Genomic DNA, 17,396 nt, shown 5'->3' with positions numbered 1-17,396 from the left:
CATTTTCTGAACCACTATGAAACTTCTACTGATGAGAACTGCTGACAGATTGTTATCTTCACTAATTGATCAGAAAATGAAAAAGCAGGCAGACATATAAACATCTCAAAAACGAAGATAAATACCAAATTATAACTGACAAAAAACACATTTTACTTGCGACCAGTTCTAAAACTACAACAACCCTAAACATTTTTGGACATATATAAATAAACATCTCAACCCTGTTCACACCTGCCAGTCATCACCTTCCCTACTCACTTCCAGCAATTCTGACAGCTCTGCTACTCTCTTTAACTCCCACTCCATACAAGCTGTCTACTCCCTTCTCATAGAGAGGACCACTTTGACTCCATTCTCCCCACCATGATCCCACAATCTTTTACATTTCTTCTCTCAACAAGTCCCTACCTCTATCATAAAAAAAAAAAAAAAAAAAACTCCACAAATTAAAACCTACTACACCATCTCCTGATAATTTGCCAGCTAAATGCATCAAAACTGCTGCAGAAGCCCTGGTCTACCCTGTTCAACTTAGTATAAATCTATCAAAATAATCTTGTTACCCTCCTCTGCAAAAAAATCCTTCGTACTCGCCTAAGGCAGAAACTCCACTGAACTTTGTAACTAACATTCCATTGCAATACTGTCTCCTCTATCCAAATTCCTAGAGAAATGTAAACAGAACAAACCAGTCTTAATATCTCAGTCAATAGTCTCTTTTTTTCCATCCCAGTATGTTTTTTTCCCACACAACAGTACCTCCTCTTTTCTGCAGCTTCACTAATACCATTTACATAAACAGAAACTCAGGGAAACATGTATCAGCCCTCTTCCTTGACCTCTCCAGGGCTTCAGACACTATCACCCCTGCTTCTACCAAACACTTGGACATTGGCTTCCATTACTATTCCGTAGCCTCCATATCCCAGTTCCAAAGCCATCTCTTCCAGAGATCCCAAGCAGTTAAATGGAAGAATACTTATTTCACATTCCTACAGGTAACAGTAGGTGTTCCCCAGGAATCCATCCTTTGCCCCATTTTTTTTATAACATATTCATAAATTCCTTCACTACAGAAAGCAAAGCTGCCACCTTCATTCCACTCATATCTGTTCCTCCCAAAATCTTAAACACTTACAAGCTATAACCCAGGAATCCTGGTTCTTAGTCAAAACCTATCTTCACAATGCACAACTATTTCTAATAAAAAAAAAAAAAAAAAAAAAATATATATATATATATATATATATATATATATATATATATATACAAATTAATCTAGTCACTTCAAAATGTTGTGACAATCAAAAGATTCCCTTCACTGTGTCCTCCTCTGACAACATGAATAAACTTGCTCAACATACTATACTACAGGGAGTCCATAAAGATGACAATATGAAATCTGAGTACCACTTTAAAAATGCTATAAAACAAACCCAATAAAACATGTTCATTACATAGAAACAAAACATTCTGCACTGCAGCAGTCCTCATTCTGCCCACTCTTCTCTGTGTGGAACCCATCTTTACTAACAGACAAACCTCTCAATTAAACAAATTGCAACAGTGCTATAACAAAATAGTCATATTTGTTGTCAACATCCTTCACAGAAGCCATCATTGCTATACTCTTAAGCAACTACAGTGGCTAGAATTACCACATTACCTGATATGCTCCCAATTCATTATGGACCATAACCTCATCCATATACATAACCTCAGCCATATACCAAGTCAGTATCAGTGGCTTTCTAATTTGTCAGAGCCTTAGATTCCAAATAGACAACTCCAATCTAATAACAAGCTTCTACTACAGCTAACAAAACCAGACACTACTTCTGGAGATTCACCCTACTCCACTTATGTTGCTAGAAAATGGAACACCATTCCCCTGTCATTAAGAGAAAACCACTGTGCAATCTCCTTTAGAAAAATCTGAAGGCTTACTTGATAGACTCCTGGCACTGGCAGTGCTCCCTCCAGGATAAAGTAACACTCAGCAACTCATAGCCCTATCCACATCCTTTCCCCAATCCATCTTTCTACTTTCTATCCCTATATTTGTATTTTCTACCATCTATGTTTTTCTTCCACTGTTTTTGCTTAACAGTAACCCTAACCATGACTACCATCCACTCCTGTTCTATCCTCCTTTTCCTAAAGTACAATCCTTCCGCTTCTTCTACCTTTAGTTCTCCGAATGCTACACTGATCTTATGCTCTAGGAATTGCTGTCTTTCTGAATTGCAGATTATTGTATTTTATCACTGTTATATCTGTTCCACTGTTTTCCTAATTGTATACCACTTCTATTGACTGCAGCTCACTACTGTAATTATATTTGTACATTTGAAGCTTTTTTTCCCAAGTGTCCACTGAAAAAGGGCTCATTTTTCAAAGTGGACCATGTAAGTAAATAAAAACAATAAAATAAATTAATAATAGGGTCTGGCAAATAGTGCAATGGATTAGAACTGTAAGACCTTAATTAGCTACTTCCTATAGTGAAGGGCACAGTGTTTGGCTCTTTCAGGCTCCATTTCCCTACTGTGTGACCCTAAGCAAATCATTAAACCAGACAGTGTGTGCCTGGGACTTGCCTAACAAAAAAAAGTATCTATAACATTCTAATGATGAATGCATGCATCACACAACATGTAAAATTAAAGAAATGCCATCCATTAACACACATACCACAAAAAGATGTTTACAATTATACTTTAAAAAAAAGAACTACCACCCCTGCTTTCTTTCTGCATTGTGTATTCTCTTACTTAAAATCTTGGCAACAGAGAACATATAAATTATAATGCAGAAACAGTAACTGTGAAACTGTAGTGTGTATGACCGGCCTTCATATTGATGTTATGGTCATTTGGGACTATATAAATTCATCAAAAACTAATTCCAGCGGATGGCCATTCATAGAACACAAACAAGTGCATGGCCATTCATCAAATGTTTTTCTAAGGGAAGGGAATTACTTGTCCCCCACACTGACTGTAATACAAACTACATTATAGCAAGCCCATCAAGTTGGGGGTCCAACTTCGAGATTGCACTTCAGTGAGGAAAAGAGCAAATTTCCTAATGCTGGCCAAGTAACTCCCTTCCCTTAGAAAAATGTTCACTGAAGTGAACGTTCAATGAACGGCCGTTCTGTGTTTTGTATCCCATGAATGGCCGCTTGCTGGAATTAATTTCCAACAAATTAATATAGACCTGCTCAATCTTGGTCTAACTAATGATCATGAAACAGAATATTTTTAGCTTTTTAGCAAATAATCAAGGTGCATATTGGGACATTAAAGCAAATTTAAAGTGGCTATACACAGATAACAATACAGAACAGGTGACCAGCAATCAGTGACAAAATAACAAGTACCTTATGCATGGGGACTGCACAGTATGTAAAAATTAAAATACTCAATAAACTAAATGTTGCTCTTAAAGAAAATACAGAGCAAGTAGAGCTTGTGGTGCAACCTGATTCAGTCACTCACAAGTACTGTCTGGTGCTCAGTAGTCAGTCACAAGTACTGTCTGGTGCTCAGTAGTCAGTCACAAGTACTGTCTGGTGCTCAGAGTGTTTCTAAAGTAAATTATTTAAATTCCCCATACTTTGTTACTTATGTAAATATTGCAAATGTATGCCATTCATCTTCAGTTAGTAAATTACATAAGTAAAATAAAAGCTCTGTCTGCATTCTTATTTTATTTCAAAATATTTTTATGAAATGAGAAATATTCTGTAAAGCAGTATGAAAAAAAATCACAAAACAAAACAAACATAAAACAAACCTCATCCCTGTCCATTTTCAAGCACAACTTGGATCTATGGATGGGAAATAGAAAATGTATTCCCAGACTGCCCCCTATACTACTAATGGACAGAGGAAGGCCTAAATGCATTATCCCATACATGGATCTCTTCAAATTATCTATGGTATGATCGGGTATTCTCACTAGGGATATTATATAATTATTGATCATTGGATTAATATGGTCAATCTAATACTAGATGGCACAGGTTAATTCAAGCACTAAAAGGGAAAATGGCTAGGCTTAAAATGTCTTGTAAAGGCAGCTAAGCTAGCACTTACCTATGAACCTATGGATCATTGGATCATAGGAGGTTACTAGAATAAAGGACCTAAAGTATTTTAAGCTTAGTTATTCATGTTCTAATTTTCTCCTGTTATCAGTTCCCAAGAACTAGAATGGCTTTGGTATATGCCTATGCCTTATGGCATTTACAAGCTACCCCTCTCCATAAGGGATACAGGTGACAAGCCAGGGGTTCATTTGTGATTTGACATCCATTGGTCCAAATTCTGTTTTAAATAGGCTTGGAGTACAGCTCTGCTTCACATGAAGGGGAAGTCTGCTCCAGAGAAGAGCTAATCTCTGAGACACATACCTGTTGCAGACAAGTTTGAAAAACTAAGATTATATAATTCTAGTGTTGTTTGTTTTGTGAATGCATAGAACATCTATCAGTGTTGGATATGAGAATGCCCTGTAGGTTAGGCATAGATCCCTCCTCAGATGTCTGTAGGAAAATAAGTACAGGATAGGGCTTTGAGGCAGCCTGAATTGGAAATCTATTTACACCCAGCATTCATTTAGCGAGAAACCTCTGGGGCCACTCCAGCTGTTGCAAATGCCTGGTCAGGTACATGCTGAGGGGTGCATTGTACTTGATTACTGTTCTAATGAGGGCTTAGAATAGTGGGACTATGATGTCCTTAGATCTGGATGCCATGCTCTTACTTACAAGTTGTGCCACCTAGAAGGACTCTCACCTCCATGGCACATGGTGATCAAAGTTTAGGTTACTGTCAACTAGAATTTCCAAGTCCCTTACCACTTGTTCTGCTCTTGGTGAAATGTTACCAATGCTGTAATTTTCAAGGGTGGTTGCCTTCTCAAAGGATACAGAATTATGCATTTTTATGAAACTATTTTATTGCATGGCTCTCACACTACTTATTTGTTTGTGTCAGACCTTCCTGGAGGTGAGAGTGGGATTCGGTGATTGCACTCAGCTAGCAGTCATCAACAAATTTGGTCAGCTGAAGGCTTACTACATTTGCCTTGACTTCAGGGAAGTATATTCCAAACAGAGGAAGTCTCAGTACCGAGCCCCATGGGATACCACTAGTAACAGGCCTCCTTACCTATAAAAAGAAACATGCAATTCTCAAAGCTGAAGTTAGGAAGCTAATATGATGTTGTGATTGTAGTTATGTATATGTGGACATATTAGACAAAATAAGTACAAATTAAGGTAGTAGTTTTACACTACATTCATAGCACCTTATCATGTAATATCAATATGGAGGAATGTGTGGAGGTCAGTCACCTGTGAGGTGGAAAACAAGATGATAACACTGGCAAACAAAGAAATATTGCATGCAAAAGGTGCTAGAACAAAACAGCTACACTGGTGAATTAAACATATCCTTATAAATATAGTAGGTTACAGCTGATTTGCTTTAAATTATCAGCTTCTTATTAAAACCATCTCTTGTGAAAAATAAAAAAGTGTGGGAATGTTGTCATCTGATACAGAATAAGATTTTGCACCATTAACAGAATAATTTCTTTTAGGGAAGTAAGGTAATCCCTTTACCTGAAGAGGTGCTGGTGTGTTCTGTCTCCAGGTAGGGCAATTTTCTGTAATCTGTCTTGGTGTTTTTCTTGGAATGAAAACACACTCACTTACACAGAAATACACACACACACAAATGCACGCACACTCACACACACATACACAAACACACACACACACGCGCGCACACACACACACACACACACACACACACAAACACACACACACACGTGCGTGAACACACACACGCACACATACATGCGCACACATGCACATATACAAACAAGCGCACACACATACACTCACACACACACACACACACACACACACACACACACACACACACACACACACACACACACACACACACACACACACTCAACTCTCTTCAAACATCTGGTCTCTCTCCTGAAAAGAGATCTGCTTCTGAGATAGGTTGCACTATGCAAAGTTGAGATCTACATCCTGAGTCCCAAGTATGGTAATAAGCAACAAATCTCCTGCTTTGTGTGCCCAAGGCTGATGCTGAAAGCAAAGCAAAGCTCCCACTCTAAAACAAATCCTCCAATCTGTGTGCTGACACAGAAAGCAAATCTCCTGAGCATACAAAAAGCAATCTACATGTGGATGTTGAAAGCAAATAAAAAAAAAAAAAAAAACAGAAAGCAAAACAAAATCTCACACTCTATGTTTTTTTTTCTTTGTTTGCTTTGTTGTGAAGGCTAAGCAGAACACCCCAGCCAACACCAGGACCTAAGCAGCTGCCTTGTGCTGCTTTGGACATGGCTGTTATGCAGTGTTAGGACAAGTTTGGCCACAACCATGCATCCAGCACTGGCTGCACTATGCAGGTTGTAGGCCGCATAGGACGTGAGGTGCATTTTGCAGGATATTTCCCAATGGGCGCCAAAGCAGGTTATTTCCCAGTGGGTTCCTCTGCAGTCAATGCCATTAACTTGGCATGAACCCTTCACCTTCTTTATGGATGATAACAGGCCCTCAAAAGTATAGCCTGTTCATTCTAATGCCCACTGTCTGTGCTACTTCCACTTGTGATATATGCAGCAGTCCCTGTTAATTTGGCTTCCCACAGGTGAGCTATGGACAGCCATGCCCTGTACTCTGTAATATCTCACCTCTCCAATAATACCTGTCAACATCCAGGTTTTCCTATTAATGAAACAGTGATTGTTCCTATTCTGAGTGTGGTCTGCATATGTTTTCTGTACATTGGTTCCCTACTAAAACTCTTGTATGCGGTTGGACTGTCTATGATTAAGCTGCTTTAATGTTATAGAATTTTGTGAATTATAGTTGATTGCTGTAACATGGCCACAGGCTCAATGGTGAGTACACTGTTTTTGTGCTAACATGAGCCTGGTAGTGGAGACATTAGGCAAATGAAGTGATACAACAGGAATGCTTCTAAACCTTGCACTTAAAGTGATGCATTATGAGCTGTACTCTGCACTAAAAGGCCTGCACCTGGCCGTTCTCACATTGGTAGGGCCATCTTACAGAGTTCACAGCCTATGGTATTACACTATACTGTATGGGAGACAATGCTCTGGGCCTTTCATGGCACACTAATAATCTACTGGGCCATGCTACCACCAGGTAATAGTGCACTGACATATTGGGTGGCAGTGTACTAACCTTCAGTATTGCATTGTTAAGTGTGGCGGTTGTGCTAATGTTCCCTATCACTCTAATTATGTCTGTTTTGGCTATAGTACTGGATGTCAGAATCATGCTACTGTCACTATGCACTGCACTGCCATGCTGCCTGTCACTGTATGTCATTTGGTTCCCATGACATGCATCTTTACACAGCATATGCAGATTTTCTTTCTGAGTCATACTTGTAGGGGATCTATGGCCTCTGCAGGCAATGTTTTCTGAAGAATTTCCGCTTAGTGACAAAAATAAGTGCAGGATTTTGTTGCAGTTTGTGTACAGGAGTTACCGGCAGCACTTGCTGGATAAGGAGTATCAAATTAACAAGGTGGCTGCACAGCAGCACTTTGTAAGAGAGGTGACACTGGCATCGGTCACTCTGGTAACTTAGTGAACAGTGTTACCATAAACACCACCCAGATGTTAACCACCAATGGGTAGAGTAGTTTGGCACAGAGAGACACCTATTTTCTGTAAGCTGCTTTATGTTGCATTATCACCATTATATAGGTGTTGTACAAGTAACTGTATCTCAATGGTACATTTCTGTTGTTTCTTTTTACAGCATCTCAGCAAACAGAGCAGAATTGGCTGGCCTATCATAGAAGATGTCCAGGTTCTTCAGTCATTATGATATATAAAGTATTGGTGGAGACTTTGTGATACAGCATTGCATTGTAACCCACATGTTTATGCACTTTGGTTAGTTATTCACCATTTATTTATTTACAGGATCAGCTGTAGTGTAGTCAGAGGTAAGGCAACAACCACCATGCTTTGCCACTGCCTACACAAGCATCACTGTGTCTACGGTTGTCCCCAGGCCTGCCATACTGCAGAATGGGTTACCCTGGTGGCCTCCCAATAGCAGGATGAAGGCTCCTGTTCGGTGGGTGGCAAGATTGGGTCTACCTGTGTCACTTAGTATGTATAGTAGCAGGTGATGTAAGTAAAGGTATACTAGTGGCTGAATGACCAAATTAGAACCCTGGAGTGTCTCCTCACATAGCTTGTAGTGTTGTGTGTCTCCAGCTGGCATGACCATCAGGCCACCAGAGGATGTGTCACTCCGAATCTCAGCCACAGAAATGACTGACTTTAGGTAGGCTTCATCTCTGGGCTGGACTGGCAAACCTACTTACCAATTCCTATCTCCCATTATTGTGTTTCCTTCCTTGTGTTTCCATTCCTAAGCCATGTTTGTCTTTCAAGCCTTCTCATCACCAAATGTGGACCCTTTGTCTGTCTATTTTTGTCACTCCCTTATTGCCCTGCCCTTCTGTGTCAGAAAATTCCCTTTTGATCTTTATGAGTGTATGTGCCTGTTTGCATTCCTCTACTACCTTCCCTTTACCATCTTTTCTCCACACAATTGAACCATGAGCCCTATTACCATCTCCCTTTTCCCTTCTTGAAAAGGAAAAAAACAAAATTGCTAGCTGTCCCCAAAAATGCATTCCTTTTTTGCCTACTCCTCACCTACTTCACTTTCTTATATCTCTGTGTCTGGCCCTCTGCTTGCTCTTCTCCATTTCTGCGTGTGATGTGCCCTCCTTTCCTCCAAGTTTCCTATATATATATATATATATATATATATATATATATATATATATATATATATATATAAAATGAACTTCTTTTCCACTGTGCAGTGTGGTGACCTTCCATGACTGCAAAAAGTGTGTGTATTACATCCCTAACAAGCTTTCTTTCATGAGTGAATGCTCACAGCTTTGGGTATGCAACCTCCATGTTGTTTGCCATTTAGGCCATGTGCCTGCAGTAACATGACATATGCTATACTGCAGTAGTTAGTATGGCTGTGAATCATTCTGTGCCCCGCCCAACCTCTTGCACCATATCACAGTATTGGAGTAATGTCAAGATAGGGTTAGGACAGGGACAATATATATTTTTTCATTATACATATGGCTGCAGTCAAATTCGTCATAAATACAAAATGGACTTCATCACAGGAAATAACTATCAATTTTTTTTCTCCTTCTGTGTCAAACACGTAATTGCTTATGAACTGAAAAATGATAAAAGTTTTAATTACTAACAACATACATGTAAAAATGTTGCATTAAATATTAAAGATTTAGCTTTGCAAATTATATGTGTAACTATGGTACTAAGTGAGTTGTTGTGGGAAAGATTTGAAAACTTGTTTGCGAAGTTATTAGACTCATAACATTTCTTTCTTGAATTTTAAAGCTAAATTGCATTTTGTATGATATATTTGTCAATCCTAATGATGAATCATTTTAGGTTCACAGGTAAGTATTAGGCTAGCTGCCATTGTGAAACATTTAAACCTAGCCAATTTACCCAAATGTGAGATATAAACCTAGTATCTAGTTTCTGTGATGAAAACACATTAACATTATGCCAACCCCCAACCCTAAAGACTTAATACTAGCCTATCAGTCTGCAGACTATTACAAGGCTAGCCAAGTACCAGAATTCATAAACAAACCCTATACTTTGCAAGGTAAAAACCTTAACTGTTGTATCATCCCCATTTACTATCTGTTTTTAAATGCTGCTATGACTAGACGTTTAGGATGAGCAGAATTTTGTCATACCCGTTTTTGGGGCTCTCAGGTTTTCTGGATGATTGTTTAAAAGTTTCTTCCATATAACCATGTCACCAAATGACATATCTACATAAGGTTATCTCAAAGGTAAGAAACCTTCATTGTTGTCCATATAATAATCCAGAATACGTTAGTTCTTGATCGTCCTTCACAGATTCTGAAGAGGGTGAAGATTCCCTCCTCTCTTTTTCTTTTTTTTTAATTTTCCAAGAAAAAGAGGGCTCTGGCTTCTCATTACCGAGTCAGAAAGCAGTCTTCTATATTATGCTAAAGTGCTCCAGAGGACCAGTGCTAGATTATTTGACATCAAAAAGCTAAATACATATGGCTGTTGTTCAGGCATCTGCCCAGATAAGCACCTGATAATCTGAGACCTCTCCATGCAAGTCCTGGAATAGCGAGACTGAGTCACTGAAAATGCAGAGTTGCATATACTATGTCCAAGGTTACAATTTCTCTGAGTAGTCCCTATTCTCTGAGCTGCAGGTTCTCAGAGTTTAAGGGGGAAGGGCTATGTTCAGCATTCACTCATCTCTAGTATTTTCAGAGATTTTTTTCTCATAATTACATGGTTTAGACTTACCACTCTCCAAATTACAACAGGGAGCCAGCTAACAGGGCATCAGTTTACTACAGGTAGGAAAAAAAAAATGTTTAAAAACATTATCCACTTTTATAACTGGGCTACCTTCTAATGGCCAGAGCTTACACCTGCGATGTTACAAACTAGAGGATGTCCAAACTGCTAGTAAGTCTGAGGACTGACATCTGCTTAGATTGGATTTTTTGAGTACAGGTATATGAATCAGAACTGTAGCTAACTATTCGGGAGCAGTGTGCAATTCACCAATATGGCACACCTCAACTTAAAGTTGAGGGAAAAAAAAACAAATTCTCCTTTGAAAACTGCAACAAACTTGCTACAACTACAGCTGAACAGCACACACCTGAAGCACTTCAGCCCTGAGTGTACATGCCATATCTGCATTAACACTTGTACTAACGTACTGGCAGATGCAGTAAGAATAAACAAATTATAAGCAAAACATTAATGCATGCATCAAATCTGTGAAAAAAGAAGGAATAAAATTCACAGAGTGCTATATTTCACAATAACATTAAGGTATACATTTGGGACACTTCTGCAAATTATGTCACCTTCCCCTTTGCAAAATTGTCCAGCAAAGTGATTATCATTGAATTTGTTTATCCAGCAATCTCTTTTTAATGGTTCATTATTTTACTTTTACAGAGCAGTAAGTCAGGGGACTATGCCTCTGCCATTTCGGTTCTTACCACATTTTTGTAAAAGAAGTAGATCACCATATTCGCCAGACGACTGTAGCACCAATGCCCATGGACAAGTAGTAACTTTTTCAGGTGCTTGAATTTTGAAACTGCAAAATCGCTAGCCATCACAGCCTATAAATATAGAAATATACAGATATGTGAAAGCCATATATAAAAAGCAGCCTTTATCATGCCCAGTAAATTATAGAACACTCTGAAACAGCTCAAGTTAAGTGCACATTCAACATAAGTACCAGTAAATAGTTATAACCAAGAGATATATTCCTCCTTGACAAAATGTTAGGTTTCAGCTAACAGACTGCTAACAGTGGTAATATTCTATTTTATTTAGGGCAACTCAGCTTCAAAACAGCTTGTGTTCTATATTTATAGATTTTGCAACAAAATGTAAACCTGCTGTTGCTCCTTTCTTAAAATGAACAGATTTCACCTATGTACAAATGCAAAATTACTGTTTAAGCTATATTAGCACAAAACACTCCAAGTGCTGTTTTTAATGCCAATGAAAACCATTTTAACAGGTGATGTACTAATACCCTGTCCTTCACTCTATTTACCGATCTAATGGCACAAGAAAAACTCCAATGTGCCCCATGACATTTTGAACTTTTGATCAAACAACTTGGTATTTCTTATTGTACTTTCCAAAGTTTAGCAATGCATTAACTTCAAATGCTTTTTTTATGACTTTGTTAATAACATAACTTCTTTTTATTGTAATATCACATATTTGCATATAATGGTAAATTGCAATTATTCTTGGGTCTTAAACATCACCACACTCACACACATACACACTAGCACACACACGCACGCTCGTGCACACACAAACACACACACACACACACACGCACAAATGTACACACACACACACACACACACACACACACACACACACACACACACACACACACACACACACACACACACAAATGTACACACACACACACACACACACACACACACACACACACACACACACACACACACACACACACACACACACACACACCTGTCCTTTCAATACAATCGTTGCATTACTATTCTGCTGTGCATGCTAAATGATGTTTGAAAGCATTCTTCTGCTTATTTCTGGTAGCTGTTGCATTCAGTTTCCCAAGTCATATACTGATTTACCTAGTTGATTTCACCCATCACTCATACATACCCTTGAGTACCATTTGCACTCAGCAATATCATTACTTAGCACCTACAGTTCAGTTGTTCCATCCAACTTTCCTTCATTCAACACAATGCACACTGTCTTGTTCCAAAAGAGGGAGGTGGAGTAACTGCACAGATTATGTCCTTCTGTAGTTTTTGGTTTGTAGATTTGTAATAGATTTTGATCAGAGTTTCTGAGAGCCCTGGTTGGGATGTAGAGTGAGACAAGTGAGCAGATATCAGGACAAAAGGAGGGCTTATACAGGATGGAATGTATGATTTGAAGCTGGAAGAGAAGTAGTTGGTGTGGAAATTCTAACCAGTTTAATGTGTTGAGAGAAAGACAGTGGCGAGATTTAGTGGTATGGTTATCCACAAATCTAGCAACTTTATTATAGGTGGTATCTAGTTTTATTAAGAGAGAAGCCTGTAGGTTGATGAGAATTTGTGAGCCATAAAAGAGACCAGGGAAAAGGTAGGCACGAGAAAGAAAGAGTTTAGCCTCATTTGATAGGATTGTTTTATTTCTGTAGAGCAGTCCAAGTTTGTATGGGTTTTCCTGATGCAGTCGAGGTTGTTTAGGTCAAATTTGAATTGGTCATCTATTGTGACCTCCAGAAGCTTAGCATGAGAGTCAGTAGTGATGGCAGTATTGTTAAGGGATAAGATGGAGAAAGTAGATTTAAGATGGTTGAGGGATTTTGGTAGAAAAAGCAACAGTTTAGTCTTTTTAGGGTTTAAGATTAGCTGGTTGATAGCCAGTTTCCACTAGCTTTGAAGGATGTTTGGGTGAGTGAGTTCAGATCTGAGAGGTTGTCAGCTATGATGATGATGACTGTGGAGTCATTCGCATATTGTACATGAGATGGAGTCATTCGCATATTGTACATGAGATGATCGTGGGCAGGATGTATATAGAAGGCTGGTAAAGATGGTAATGACTACCAGTCTTCTTTCCCCTCTGCCCTTCCCCTCCACATTTCCTTCCACCCATACCTGTTGACCTGTATGCTCCCAAGGGTTAATCTCTCACACTCTTTCTAATCCACAAGGTCTAATAAATTGGAGTTAGGTCTTTCTAAAGTCAAAGCCTGTGTCCTACATCCTCCTCACCTCCACTACCTGTGACTGAGTATTCAGACCACCACCCACATGGTGAGTGTTTTTTTGTCTTGGTCTCCACTTCTGTCCCCACTTTGACCTCATTCAAATATACTGCAGTTCTTGACCTCCTTCCCAGAATTAGCATCCTTTCTATTTTCTTGGGCTTGGTATTTATTGTCTGCTACTTAGCCCTTTTATCTTGATCCCCAGATACCCTCCCTTTTCTACCACACTGTCTCTGCTTGCTCTTCTTTACACCTCCAGCACTTGTCATTCTCTACTCTACTGGCCTTTTTTAGTCTTGCTGGTGTATGACATCATTTTACAAGAAACCTACAGGTGAACAAAGATTGAACTTTTGAGCTTCATTTGCCTGAAGCTCATTCTGAAGAGGATTGGAGTTTCTACACAGGAAATTACTATCAGTGAGTTGTGTTGCCAGTGACATCCTTTTTGGGGGTAATATTCCTTTTCTTCAAGTTTGTGTGATGGTGGAGCTGGTATATATAAGTTCAGGAGGGGGTGCAGGGGGGCAAGCACCCCTGCAAAAATAATTACAAAAGTATTTTTTCAGTTGCTTTTTTTTTTTGGCGGGGGGGGGGGATGCAGTTCATGAATTTCTGTCCTCAGTGGCTTATAATTTTATCCACTCATAGTGGAAGCACTTTATTGTAGCTGGAGGTACCATACTCTAATCAACAACCTCATTTAATTGGCTTGGCCCTTATTTCTTCAATTCTGTTTACTTTTATCTAGACACTCTAGGTATGCACAGTCCCTTTTGATTTAATTGTTTATTTTTTCCTCCTATTTATTGTTATTTAACAAGTTATCTGTATATCATTCCAGCTCTTCATTTTCCCTTCCAGTATGTGTATTTATTGACCATGGTTATTTGCTGCAGTTATCTGCTTGCTAAATATTTCTCAATATTTTCACAATTTTTTTCTAGCTTTAATTCTGCCTTAAACATTATCCAACCAACTGTTGTTACTTGGCCCAAACTTTTCTCCTAATGTTGGTTATTCTTCCCTTACCTTCTCTCCATGATCTTAGATCCTAGAATAACATTTTGCATTCATCTTCTGTCAACCATTTGTGCTTGCTTGTTCATTCTTCCAATTCCCACTCCATTCTGTTCCAAATTTACTTATTTATGTTTTGTTTACTGAAGTAGTCTGTCTTTATACAAACCCATTTCAGAAGGGACCTCAGGGGATAATATCCTTGAATAAAACTTACAGATCTTCCTATGATGTTAGGCTGCTAGTAACCAGTTTTACAAGGATTATAAACACTTGATGTTACAAAAGAAAGTAGCAAATTGGCATTATAGCTCTGAGGCATTATTTCCTGCTTTCTCTCCGGTTACACAATTTTCCTACTTTTTAAGCTGTGCAGTACTACCACTGTGGATGCCCCCTAGTGCTCTTCCATGAGTGTGTGGTTTTCTCTCCTTGTTGAGTCTGTTTTCTATTGCTCCTCTCTCCTGCCTCCCCAGCCATTGGTTGATGCTGCATGCTCTGTTATCCACTCAATGTTTAGTGTATTTACTCCTCCACCTCTCTTTTTTATGTTCTCATTTGTAGCTTATGTAGCTTGGGGGGCCTTAGCTTCCCAAATAAAGTTGTTGCACATTCTCTGATTTCCCATAAATGTCTTCAAGCAATGGATATGTTCCTCAATACATAAGTGATTTAGGTGCTGATCAGAGTTTCAATAACATTGATGGTTCTGTCAGCAGGAAAAAAAAACTTTTCTCTTCCACTTGGTCAGAAGTTTCTTGACATTTGTTCTTAACATTTTGTGTTTTTTTTTTTTTTGAATTGCACTGATTTGTTATTATATCCCATATCTGCAGCCTAAGGTACATAAACCCAACTGCATGTCAGTTTCAGCCTTTCCTTTTTTGTTTTGAGGCATTACAATTTTCACCCCCAGTTTTAAATACACCATCTTTCCTAGATTGCGCTTCAGGTCTGTTTCTTCTACTTGTGTAAGCTACCCAAAGTACTGCATCACTACCCCTGCTAGGTACCTCATTAGTAGGATGCAAGTATCCATCAGGAGCAGAAAGCACAGTGCCCACTCTCCAGACTCTTCTATTTCCTCCAGTTTTTCACTTTTTACTTTAGGAAACAATTTCATCATCAGATGGAAAGGCCCAGCAAGAAGGGACATGCATTTTTTGTTCCTCATGCAAAGGCAATTTACTCTGTAATACTCCCATTTACTATGAAAATAGAAATAGATTCCTAATACGGAACTTCTATCCACTTCCAAACCATACCCTTCTACTGTGGTCACTGCAAAACCACATTCCATGGAGTCAAGGCCTTTTTGATATTAAAAAAAGCACTATAGTCATTTTTTGACTCATCTCTCAGTTGGCAGCAGACATTCTTCCTGTGATGAACTCATCTTGCCCCAGCTGCTGTATGTGCTGCAGTAGTAATTCTTCCAGTCTATGAGTTTAGACCTTTGCCAGCATCTTGTCATGTCAGTTACTTAATGAACCGTAGTGTATTGTTCTCAGATCTGTGGGCATGCTGCTGCTTTTTAACTGCGGTGTTACCCTGGCCTCATTCATGCAAGGCATCACCTGTATCTCTTCTGTACATATGTATAACACTCTTATCGAAGCTCTCTTTATAGCTTCCGAAGCCTTGTGAAAAATATAGGATATCCTTCGGGATACTTCACCTAACTTTATTCCACTGACTGCTGCTTCATTTAACTCTTTCTCCTTCTGGAATTCTCTTTCTTGTAATCTCTCTCATTTGCACCTAAGCCACGTCTCCTCTCTTCCTCATGCTTTTCATATGTGTGTGAAAAATCTATCACTGTTTCAACCTGCTCATGCAACTTATTCCACCTCTTTCCTGCTTTTCAAACACGTTATTTACATATTTTGTTTCTCGGACTATAGTTTTCACTCGAGTCCCTCAAACACTACTTCTCTTTCTTTTTATCAATAGAATTCTTTTTTCTTAAGCTTTTACTCTCCGGAGCTGTTGTTTCTAGCCACTTCAGCTCATATCTTCAGAATCTTTACAGTGCTATCAGGTCTTTTCTCCTTCCATTTTTACCACTTTGTCTAAAAATAGCTTTTATTTCAACATCTAGTCTTGGAATCACTCCCAGACAGCTTCTGTGGTACTTTCCTGCGTATTACATCAGTGAGCTCCTAGAGGTAGATCCCACTTATTAATTTCCCCTGTAATTCTCTGATCCACTATCCTTAGTTTCCCTGCCTCAGTTTCCCACTGCTAGTTTGCCCCAAACTATCTCCAACCCTCAAGACATGATCTGATCTTTCTTCCCCCATTTCTTGATCTTTGGAGTTGACCTGAAATTATCTTCAGTCCTGTGCTTACTTGCTTCACTCCTGCTATTTTTATTCTTTTAGTCAGACTTTAGTTTAGCCTTTCCTTTTTTTTCCCTCATAGGTTCATAGGTTCATAGGTTCATACTAGGCTATCTGCCCGAGGGCATTTACAAGCCTAGCCCATCGTTTTGTGGCTTACGCCACCCCTTTAGTATGGGGAACTATACCCATTATTTTGCTGTGCCTCTGTTGAGCAGTGACACTGAGGTAATCCCTGGGGTATATCTGCGATCTCCCATCCATTGGTCAAGATTTCTCTTGAACAAGGCCAGCGAGGTGCTCTGCCTCACATATACCGGGATTTTATTCCACAGCATAGGGAGTCTTTGGGTGATGAATCTATCCCTCCAGCACGTCCTATTAATAGCCGTGTCGAGGTTTAAGTCTCCCGCCCTTGTGGCTCTGACGGATCTAGATTTTTTGAGGTGAAGCATATTCATCAAATCTGGGTTTGACATGGCCTCACTTCTGGGGAACTGTCCTGGAACTGTTAGTAGTGTGAAGCAAAGGGTGCAAATGCCTAAGAGGGAGAAAT

The 17,396-nt window shown here is 39.1% G+C and overlaps 1 protein-coding gene across 2 annotated transcripts in view; it reads right to left on the bottom strand.

The window, feature by feature from the left end:
* ATP10B (ATPase phospholipid transporting 10B (putative)) overlaps positions 1–17,396 on the bottom strand; it is a 2,370,254-nt gene that overhangs the window by 147,847 nt on the left and 2,205,011 nt on the right. For both annotated transcript variants that reach the window (XM_044069530.1, XM_044069528.1), the window contains one exon: positions 11,191–11,316. In XM_044069530.1, coding sequence (XP_043925465.1) covers positions 11,191–11,316 — 126 coding nt within the window. The remainder of the gene's footprint in view (positions 1–11,190; positions 11,317–17,396) is intronic.

This window comes from Protopterus annectens, chromosome 4.part0 (assembly GCF_019279795.1).
Source record: "Protopterus annectens isolate FY-2018-M chromosome 4.part0, PAN1.0, whole genome shotgun sequence".
NCBI classification, from domain to species: Eukaryota; Metazoa; Chordata; order Ceratodontiformes; family Protopteridae; genus Protopterus; species Protopterus annectens.
This window is presented reverse-complemented; position numbering and strand designations above follow the sequence as displayed.